Source organism: Numida meleagris, chromosome 1, assembly GCF_002078875.1.
Source record: "Numida meleagris isolate 19003 breed g44 Domestic line chromosome 1, NumMel1.0, whole genome shotgun sequence".
In the NCBI taxonomy this organism is placed as follows: domain Eukaryota; kingdom Metazoa; phylum Chordata; class Aves; order Galliformes; family Numididae; genus Numida; species Numida meleagris.
Genome location: NC_034409.1, coordinates 74,608,368 through 74,619,610, shown reverse-complemented (window position 1 = coordinate 74,619,610; position 11,243 = coordinate 74,608,368). Strand labels below are relative to the sequence as shown.

The 11,243-nt window shown below is 43.6% G+C and overlaps 1 protein-coding gene across 1 annotated transcript; it reads right to left on the bottom strand.

Moving 5' to 3' along the window:
• On the bottom strand, positions 2,419-10,873 carry GABARAPL1 (GABA type A receptor associated protein like 1). The gene is made up of 4 exons (XM_021394874.1): positions 10,500-10,873; positions 6,316-6,394; positions 5,231-5,349; positions 2,419-3,850 (listed from the first exon to the last, which is right to left on the bottom strand). The coding sequence occupies exons 1-4, from the start codon at positions 10,587-10,589 to the stop codon at positions 3,785-3,787; spliced, it is 354 nt and encodes a 117-aa protein (XP_021250549.1). The 5' UTR covers positions 10,590-10,873; the 3' UTR covers positions 2,419-3,784.

Below are 11,243 nucleotides of genomic sequence, written 5' to 3'. Positions count from 1 at the left end.
AAGGAGAACATACTCTTAGAGAGGACTGGGCTTATGCTGCCAGCTGCAAAGCTACCCACTTGAAGCTCCCCCATACCCTCTGCCCACAGCCTGGAGCCTCACCTCAACCTGAGCCATCACAGGGCAGCAAGAAATAGTGGTACCCTGAAGGACAGGGAGGCAGGAGTGGGCCACGTGGCCAGCTCAGGGCAAAACCTGTCCTACAGCACTGCACTGCAGGTGCAGGGCAGGCCCAAAGTAGTGGCTAGGCCCAGTCACCACCCCAGTCCATAAGGCTCATCACAGTGATGAGGCGGGCCCAGGATGAAGATGGGAAGTCTGTCCACAGGTAAGGCTCAGGACCAGATTCAGTGATGGTTAAATAAAATCAAAAGGATGGTGATGGGCAGGAGCCAAGCTGGGCCACAGATGTGCCCAGCTCAGGGGGAGCATGTGGCTGGGCAGGGCTGTCGAAAGCTGGAGTGTGACCCTACTGCAACCTTGCTGCAGCAGATGTTGATGGCTCTGGGGCTGACTTGGGGTCCTGGATGGGTTGGGGAGCCCTGGGAGTGGGCACAGCAGCTCAGGCTGGTTGTGCCCTCAGGGCCCATCAGCTAGCTAGGACTGCACAGGGCCTAAACATGGCAGAGAATATCTCAGCACACCCACTATATTCCTTAAGACCTTCTTACATTGTCTGAGTCTAAATAAAGTTTACATGGGTGGCATGGCAAGACACAGACAAGTGTGTGCATGTGACTATGTAACAAAAAAAAAAAGAGGAGAGGTCTGACTTACAGACAGGACAGAAGAAACCTAGAGTTCTACAAAAACACAGCAGCAAGAAGTTCTGACAAAGCAGCCCTGGTTAGTCAGGCTCTTTATTTACAAGCAGACGTGGTGATAAATACTACAGTCGATCACATTTTGGGCCAATCCTGTGATTTTCAAATGCATCTTTATTGATTGGTTGATTTAGCTTAAGTAGTACGAATTTTTAATTTTTTTTTTTACAAGAACCTGCAGCTAACCAACAAAAAAAACACTACTGTCGTTACTTTGTACAATATTGGACTAGCGCAAAAACAGAAGTAAATGCCACAATCCAATTAAAAGAAACATAAAATAACTAATGTAAAGTGTAAATTCTAAATGTCACAAACAGCTGAGATAAGTCCCATTCTTGTTACTTATAAACCCAGCAGCAGGAGGGGAAAAGAGGTCTGAACACAAAAACCACACAACCCAGCTTCCAACTCTTTCTCTCTTTAGTGTGCCTAACACAGTGTGCCTAAGCACACTGTTTGAGACAACACACAATCACATGCTTAGCAGCACATGTGAGCAAGTGGGACAGTGGCAAAGACCTGTACCATCTGCCCCATCTTCTCTTTTACCCTAAAGAGCCTTCTGAGTCTGTTCTCTACTTCAGAACATTCAGAGCTTCCTAAAAAAGTAGACTGATGTGGATTTGCACCCCAAGGATGTTAAAAGACTGATTGGAGGAGAGTGGTCCAGTAAGAGAGAAAGTCATGTAAGCTGGCAGTAGATACAAGTCCTCCAAATGTATTTATTCCAGATGAACACCACAGAATAGCCAATCTGAAATTCAGGATGAAAACCTGCCAGTAGAAACCCACCCACTTCATCCTTTGTCCCCGTTTTCTGTCTCTCCTTTATGACTATCCTGCCTTGATTCTTGGTTCCCTTTTCTCGCATTGATTTGCTACTTCCCATACCACACAGGCAGTGACTCTCCTGCACTACACTGTATCCCTGTCCTTCACACAGCTGTATTCATGACTCCTCATTCACACCCCCAGCCTCATTTTCTGTCTTCTGTACCTCAGTGGACCAAGTCAGAAAAGGCTGCAATCTGATTTCCTGTCTCCCACAATCAGAGAAGCACCCATCTTGATCTATCACTCCTGAGGAATGCAGAGAACTGAGATCTAACTTCTTCATGTAAATACAGTAAACACCCTCAACTTATTTTGGACTCTGCCCGACTCCTTCATCTTTCTCATCTTTTCCTCCCTCTTGATCCATCCCCTAAGTATAGGAATGCTTGCAGTAATTCAGGTTCAGTTCTTCAATCTTTAGATAAAATCCCGGAACGTTCCTGAAAGTCAGCTCACTCCCCACACCACAGCCCCTCATCTGAGTTACGGCAATTATGGGAAAATCTGCTGTTTGTGCCACCAGGAAGTAACTGCTTTGGCATGGCAGCATAAGGTATGCACAGGACAGCATCTATCTGGTAACTTTCATAGAATCATAGAATGGCCTGGGTAGAAGGGACCTCAAGGATCATCAAGTTCTAACTCCCCTGCCACAGCCAGGCTTGCCAACTGCTAGATCGAGTACTAGTTGTCCAGGGCCCCATCCAACCTGGCCTTGAACACCTTCAGGGACAGGGCATCCACAACCCTGCCTTAAAATAAAGTAAAAAAAAAAAAAACAACAACAAAATCAAAACAAAACAAAAACTGACAGAGAATCTTTTCCCCTTCCCCTTCATGTCTTCAAGCACCTATCTTGTGTCAAAGAGTGGCACTGCTGTCCAGTCACAAAAAGCAAAAGACCCGTGGCAGGGACTGATCTCTTCTGCTTATGCAGATGGTGCAAGATCTGTACAGGGATGAGACATGGAAGGGAGGGCTAAACCCGAAAGATTTCTGCCAACTTCAAATCTGCCCAAGATTGGTGCAAGGACAACACTGGTGGATAATTTTCTGCGTTCACCAGTAACAAGACCATCACTAGTTAATTGTATTAATGCACTGCTAGGGAGACTAAACTTCAATAGCAAGAAAAGCTCTCTCATTTGTAGGCTAGCTAGAAACTGGAACAGGCTATCTAAGCAGTCTCCAGGATCCACCTACATGAATGTCTCTAAGAACAAGTTGGATGAATAGCTATGGACATGTTTGGTACGCTCAATCCTGTCTCAGTGCTGAAGTGGGCTAGTTGTTCTCCTGAGGTCCTTGCTAGCCCTATGTTCAACGAGTTCAGCAGTTAGCTTCACTGAAAAGAACAAGAGTCATCTCAAATTGTTCTGTCCAGCCCTTGCAATTAAAACAACAAAGGAAAAGAATATTCCTTCCTTCTTTCCCCATCCTCTCAAGCTCTGTATCTCACAGCTGAGAAGTTCCCAGCCCTCAGAGTTGGGGGGCTGGGAGTAGAATGTGTTCTAAAATAATGGAAGCAACAGGAAATACAGTAGTCTTGGAACGCTTCACATATAGCAGCTAGAGTGAGGACTATCAGCACAGGACAGCCTTGTTATGGTCAGGGTGAAGTATTTCACAGCTTACTGAATGTTCATAGATATGCAGCCCGTGCCATGGGTAAGGTGTGACGAGATCAGTGTACAGGTTCCAGGCATGCCTTCCACATCCAATGGAAAGGTTACACATGAACAACCATTTCCCTCCTATCCATTCACTCTCCAGGAGCTCCACTACACTGGCTTGTCTAGCAGCCTCCAGTACCAGCTAGCAACTTCCAACTGCATAAGGGAAGAAGTACAAACAGTGGATTCTCCCATTCCTCAACACAGAACCCCTTGTCAGCCTACCAGTTCACACCGCTTCATTTATGGTTACCCCCACCCTCCCTCCCCTCTATTTAAAAATAATGGTTATAATTAACACATGGAAGGTGATGGCATTGTGCATGTGGTTAACTTCCAGTTCTCTTCCCCTCTTCTCAAGCATTCTTCTTCCTCCTCTTGAACACCCTCCCCCTGCCCCCCCATCAGTTCCATCAGTCCATCTCGCCTGCATGCCTGGGGGACTGCTGCTCACTTGCCATAGACACTCTCATCACTGTAGGCCACATAGAGAAAATAGTCCTCCTCATGGTTATCCTGCAAGGGCAGAAAGGAAAAAAGTATTAAACCATAGCCCTGTAGCCCTTCACTACATATGAAAAAATCCAACCAGGAGATCACTGTAGCAAAAAAGAGGCGTAACCTTTCCCTCATAACCTTTCCCTTTACATCGATAGCTCTACTTCCTGATACCAGAATATATACAGAAACTCTCTTTACCCATAGCTCAACCTCTAAATCTAGACATGTCATATTTCTGGATACACTGGATTTACTAGAAAAGATAGTGTGCTGCAAATATGCAACAGAAACAGCTCTGACTTTTGCAGGCTATGCAGCAGGTTGTCAGCACTGATATGGCCTTAAGATCAGGAGTGACCTGGGAGTGCTATAACACACTGAAAACAATCTCTGCATACTTCAGTATTTGATAAATGTTGTTAAATTTGTCATATTTAAGAACACCTTAGCAAATGGCTGTAATTCTAGTCCTGTTTTATATATGGGCAGTAAAGATGAGATATTAAATGATTACATGGATACAAAAAGTCTGCAGAATGCCAGAAAGAGAGTCTTGATCTCAGCTCTGAATGGTTGGATGTACTTCCCTCCTACATAACCAGATTTGAGTATGTTAATCTTATGTCTTCTTTAGTCCACATATACACATTATCCAGTCATTGTCAAAAAGTGCTAGGTCAAATAAGGCTTGCAGCACCAAACTGGAGCTCTTCTATTAAAAACCACTAGCACAGCCAAAGGAGAAATCAAGGATAAATCAATTCAGGCTGCAAAACAACCATGATATAATTAATGCCTATATAACAGAGGAATATTCCTCTGATGGGCACAGAATCTGCCTTCAAAGTCAAGCAAGTAACATTGCTCAGTAGAAATATTAGGAAGCAATGTTCACAATGTCTTTATACGGTACAAGCTAGGAAAAAGTAATCCTGAACAAAGAATAAGTGTTCTTTCAAAATGTATTTATAGACAGTTAGTTGCAGAGTGATACTGTGTTCTTTTACTGCTAAGAGGAAATTTCTTTTGTATTAACAGAAAAGCTAGCCCCCATGTCTCCTGCTCCAGACACTTATGCCTCTGAAATTCAGGTGAATGATTTATTTCAGTATCTTGTTAAAGTAGTAGGACCAATATGTAACTGCTGGGGAAACTGTCCACCACATGATACAATAATACTTTAAACTAGCAAAAAATTATTAGGCTCCTCATAACTGCAGAATGGAACTTTCCAAAAGAGATGATGGAACACAGCCTAGACCAAGGGGGTCCACCTTCAGGTATCTGTGGCCAAGCTGCATCTACTGTCAGCTGAGTAACACTCAGATGTACTTCAGTGAGGATATGCATTCTTCTGGACACTTGAACAAAACGAGAAAGATAGATCAGGCCTACCTCATACAGCTGACCCATGGTAGCACTTGTGGGAGGGATGGTATTATTGACAAAGAAGAATAGCGCATCCTCTGGCCTCAGGTGGATCCGCTTTCGGATTAAGAAGTAGAATTGCCCAACTGAAGAGAAACAAAGGAGAATGCCTTAGACACAAAGAGAATTTCCAACTAAACATGGCTGTTTTCTTTTGGGAATGAAGTGATGGAAGTCGCACATTGTATGTAGAAATGAGGGAAAATGGACAATGTGGAAAAGCAAGTAGGAACTTCATGACTGTAACCATATTAGCAGCCAATCCACTCTGAGCTGACAGTTTCACAAGTTAATCAGTACTACTTCAGGCCATTACATTCTCTAAATCCATACCCCACCCATTATGGTATAAATTGCTCTACTGCAGGGATCAGTGGGAAGACATCTAACTTGCTTAACTTTAAACTCTGTACATCAAAAACACATTAAGAAAATTTTCCCCACTGTAAATGGGTTGCAATTCCTAAAAACAACTTCCTTATTTATTTGAGCTATTTTGCACAAAAAAAGTATTCTGCAATAAATCACATACAGCAATGGAAAAAAAAAAAGCTGTTCCTGTAACTTATTTATGTTCTCAAATGAAAACAAATGTAATCACACAAAAATGTCCACAAACACTCAGAAAAAACCTCATGGTCATGACTCCAACCACAGTAGTGGAAAACAATGAGAGTATTTCAAGAACTTGTCTTTTCCTGCAGCAAGTATACAGCCTCCGGCAACTTGAGCTGCAGCTAAGTCATCAGTGACTGATGATTTTGCTACTGCCCATGATACACAATTCAGTCATTTTCATCACAGCTAGAAGCCACAGCGACACATGCATATTATTTTAGTCACTGTGACACCTATGATCTCAAAGAATTCTGCATGTTGTAATCCAGACTGTAAGATATATAGATATAATAAGTACAGACAGGCAAACTGGGCTAGTGATAAGATGTTGAATCTGCCTGGATTTTTCCTTTTTGGTGATGATCAGACCAACAAAAGACACTTATAAGACCATCTTAACGAAAATCAGGAAGAAAGGAGGTTGACTTTGTTACCTGTGAGGTCAGAAGGCACAAGATACTTCCTTTTGTCTAGATCAGGTACTCTGGCTTTTGGTGCTTTTTCCACAATTACCTGATGAGATAGAAATAGACAAGCTATGGGCATCATTAAAGGAAATTAACCAAAGAAACATAAGTTGAAGAAGATAATAGCCTTTGAGAAACTGGTGCTACCAGGCCTTTAGAAATTTCTTTAATCCCTAACAAACACACAACATTAAAGAACAGACAGGTATGAAAAGGACAGAGACAGAGAATCACTGGCAATATCTGTGCTGGGAGCTCAGGACTATAGCAGTAAGCACAACGAGTAAAAAATGGAGACTGCAATAAGCATAAAAATAAACCGTAATAGTCAAGGGAAAAAAAATAATAATAAAAAAAAAATCAGGTCACCTTGATAGTCTCAAGGCAGGTTAATTTTGTATGAAGGAGCTACCAGGAGGCTACTACACAATCACAAGTAAATTGAGCTGTTTCCAAGTTACAGTTCCAAACTGCCTGACACAAAATCAGCTCCAGTCCCAGTTGTCCCATATCCTAATTTCCACATTCACCCATGCTGAATGATCTAGAATAAAGCAAAGAATTAAAAGAGAATCTACAGCTCACTGAGAAAGGTTATTTTTTCAAATCCCCAGTTCTTCAGTAGTTATCTTCTACTCTGAAATTCATAACCCTTAAGGTTATTTCATAGTATCATAGAATAGTTTGGGTTGGAAGGGACCTTTAAGATCATCTAGTTCCAACCCCCCTGCTATAGGCAGGGACACCTCCCACTAGATCAGGTTGCTCAAAGCCCCATCCAGCCTGGCCTTGTACACCTCCAGGGTGGGGGCACCCACAGCCTCGCTGGGCAGACTGACCTGCTCCAGTGTCTTACCACCCTCACAGTAAAGAATTTCTTCCTAAGAAATCTATCCTCTTCAGTTTAAAGCCATTTCCCCTCATCCTGTCTCTACACGCCCTTCTAAAAAGTCTCTCCCCAGTTTTCCTGTAGGCCCCCTTCAGGTACTGGAAGGCCACTACAAAGGTCCCCCAGAGACTTTTCTTCTCCAAGTTGAAGTGCCTCAGCTCTCTCAGCCTGTCCTCACAAGGAGGTGCTCCAGCCCTCTGATCATCTTCGTGGCCCTCCTCTGGACCTGCTCCAACAGCTCAATGTTATTTCCCTTACTTAATATAGTTACACACGTTTCTTTATTAATATGAATATATAACGAATAAACAACACACTACCATCTGGACTTACAGAGCCCTTTGACACAAAATACTAATCCTCATTATATGACACAGAAAAGCGTCAGTTCAGTAGCTTTGAGGTCAAAGAGGCAAAGAGATCTTCTGCTACATATAAGTTTTTGTTACCAGAGCTAGGCAAAATGCTTATCTCTGAAATAGGAACTATTCTCAAGTGACTTGCATATGAAAAGGCTTGGAAACCTTTCCAAAGCTTGGTAGTATGTTTCCATGGAAATACTGTGTGCATGTGGAAAGAAAATGCAAACACTGGTGGTTGTTTTTTTTTTCCTGGTATGTATTTTTGATCTAGTAGAGAGATATATTACATGATTCAATCTGCGTGGCTCACTGTTCTGCAGAAGTCATTCTGACCTTCTAAAAAAGAAGCCTGATTTTCTAAACTTTCTAAACTTTTTAATTCGGCTAGAACCTGTGATTGTATACACTCCACCTGAGACACTGTGAGACTAATTTCTAAGGACTCATGCTCCCAGCCCTTTGGCAACAAAAATCAGCAGCTGTGTCAGTTGTACAATAGAAAACACTGAACTGCTGTGTTTCCTTCCTTCTTTGGAAGGAAAATGGTGTTGTCACATCAGTGAAACAGTATGCCAAAAGAAAAAAACCATGATGAGCTTTGTGTATTAACTTGGAAAAAGTGCCATGCCAACGAAACTGTCCTCCTTCCAGATCTAAGCATCTGCAAAGCATATCACACAGTAAGGATGCTGTCTTGGACATTTGTACACTGTGATCCATTTTGATGCCTCCAACACAGCCAAAAGCCCTGAAAATTCTAGATTTCTGTCTAAAACAGAAGTGTAGTCATCTTTTCTAGTTCAAGAACTTCAAGAACCTCAACTAGTTGGCAACTGAGCTCTTTTAGATTAGATTTGTGTTTAGGACATGCATTTCCATACAAGATACAATTGATAAGTACTGTGAAGGAAAGGTAGCTGCACAATCTCACTACACAGATGCAGGCTGACCAGCAACAGTACTTAGACTATTTTCTTACCCTGAAATGCTACGAGGTAGCATCTAATAAATTGCAGAGGAAAAAAGCTTCCAATTTATAAGACTGGTAAGCAGAACTGCTAGGTAGCAGCAGTGAGAGGATCAAACTGACGCAAAAAGATGGCATGTAGCTCAGTCATTAGATAAAGGAAAAGAAGATGGCGGTACCTTGAGCTATGCCATGGCTACGAGGACAAGGTGAGTGCTGGGGATTCTAAACTCCTAGAAAGGATTCAAATCAAATCACCGAGCTTGAGAGACATCTCCCTCTTGCAAAGAGTCGGAAAAATGGCAGTGTTTTCCTAGACTATCAACTGCAGTCAGTTTCCCTGATAACCCAGGCAGGTATCTCTTCTAAAGGTTACACTGCACACAGAGACAAACCTACAAAGAATCCAAAGGGCAGATGCATATTATCTTCATGTCTGTTGTTGCTGGGTGGTGACTGTGGCAACACTGGACTGGGCCAGTATTATAATTTCAGCAAAATGCTGAGATACATCAGAACACTGAAGTGTCGGCAGCCAAAGGGACATCACTGTTAAGGATCCCACTGTTGTGAAGGGCAGTGACAGAAGTGACGTAAGAAAATGTCTGCTGTGCTCATTTGTTCCATGTGCAGCTCTGACAACAAGCCTTCCCCAACAACCCACATCAGGCCTCTCCAGGCAGTGTTTTCACTTCTCCTTAGCTGCAGCACACCTTACTATTTTGGTCCTGGTTTTGTCCATAACGCTCTGCTAATAATGCTGTTTTGTCTTGACATTTTTACTTCTTGCCAAACCAGGTCTGTTGCTGGGCTCCTCACATGGTTCTTACAGACACATCTATCATGACCTGCTGCACAATCTGCCAAGCTGATCCTCAGTTTACAGTTCACCTCTCTGTTGAACAGCCAAGCCCTCTGCGGTCCTCATCTCAAAAGACAGACCTGCATACACTATATGCTCAACCTGCTCTGCTGTGCCAGGGGTCCCAAAAACAACTGGGCAAAATGTACCCAAACTCTGACTTTCAGGAACTTCTATAAGCCTGGTTGTGTGCCATTCTCAAGATGAAAAATGGTCTCACAGGGAAAAACTGAGGTGTAACAGTTCTTTTGCATATTGCACCCCTGGTCACCCCAATCTAGGACAGAACTCCCCAGGGGGGTTGGAAAGAAAAGCTGCAAAACATTTATTGAAAGAGGACAAACAAACAAAAAAATCACAACTAATGTTGCTATTTCTTTGTGCAATTATTGTTACAAATTACAAAGCCAGGAGTTTTCCACAGGGATTCCAGAGGGACCTAAGGATGAGGAAAAAATGTTTAGCTAGGAGATGATCTTGTTTTCCAAATGATGTTTGTTTGTTTTTTCCACAGGATGATTAAACAGGAGGGCAGTGCGACTGAGGATTAACGTTTAGCATCCATTTTTTTCTCTCATGCAAAGAAAAAGAACAGAGCAGGACTATACTGAAGAGCAAGCTCCAAAAAGAAGTAAACGATAAAAATAAAAGGCAAACATCTGATGACAGCGATTTAGGTCTTCTTTCTTACAAAGAATGCCTGTTTTACTCATGCGTTGTTCTCCTCCATTTTCCCGGAGCAAACCGCAAGCTCCTTCCCCACCCTCCAGCCCCACGCACGCAGGCTGCCATAATAAGATTAACAGCGTTCTTGCTCTCGAATTACTGAGGATGCCTGAAAAAGACCCCCGCACCCACCCACGGACCTCGGCGAAAAATAACAAATACGTTCGCACTACGGAGAAAGCAGTCTGAAATAATACCGAAACATCAAGGCAACAATTATCTTTCCTAATCCCGTTCCTTTTCTCTGCAAAAGAAGCAAAGCAGAAGGCGGCAGCGACAAGGACAGCAAAGAATGGCGAGGTCTGCACGGCGAGCCCGAGGGCAGCGCTCGTCCAGCACACTCACAGGGACTCTGTCGGGGTATTTCTTCCTGATTTTCTCCCCTTCTTTTTTCCTGTACTCGAACGGGTGGTCTTCCTTGTACTGGAACTTCATGATGCGACACCGCCGAGCTGGCACCGCTCTCCCTCCGTCACCTACGGCCGGGCACTCAGCAAAGCTCCACGACGCCCGCGCAGCGCACGCACTCCCCGCAGACCGGAGCGCAGCTCGGTGCCGTGCTGTTGCGTGACGTCACAGGGACGTACCCTCCCCTTCCGCCACGGTCGCCATTCCAGCGGGGCTGTCGGCGCTCCCGCGTATGGCTCGTAGCGCTCTCGCGCGTCGGTGCCGCGGTGTGGTGGGCGTTTGTCTCTACATGCGTTTTCTGCGCGTTTTGTGTTGTCCTAATGGTAACCATTTAAAAAGAAAAAAAAAAATCCACAAAAACACAGCCACCAAAATAAACATAACATGCGTGACTCAGGGGTTGTCCACGCAGCCGCGGCGCCCGTCCCCACGCATCGTCCTCCGAGGTGTCCCCGTGTGAGTGCCTTCACCTGTTCGGAGCCAGGGCGATGAGTCTGTTCCATAAGTGGTTATGAGATATACAGTGGAACAAAAGAAAAGGAAAAAGAAAAAAAAAAGAAAGAAAAGAAAAAAGGAAAGGAAAGAAAAGAGAAAAGAAAAGGGTAGTTTTTGTGTCTGTCCCTGTTGTTATCAGATCTGGATTGCTCTGTTTAGTCTCTTTTCCATTTAAACAATGAGGAC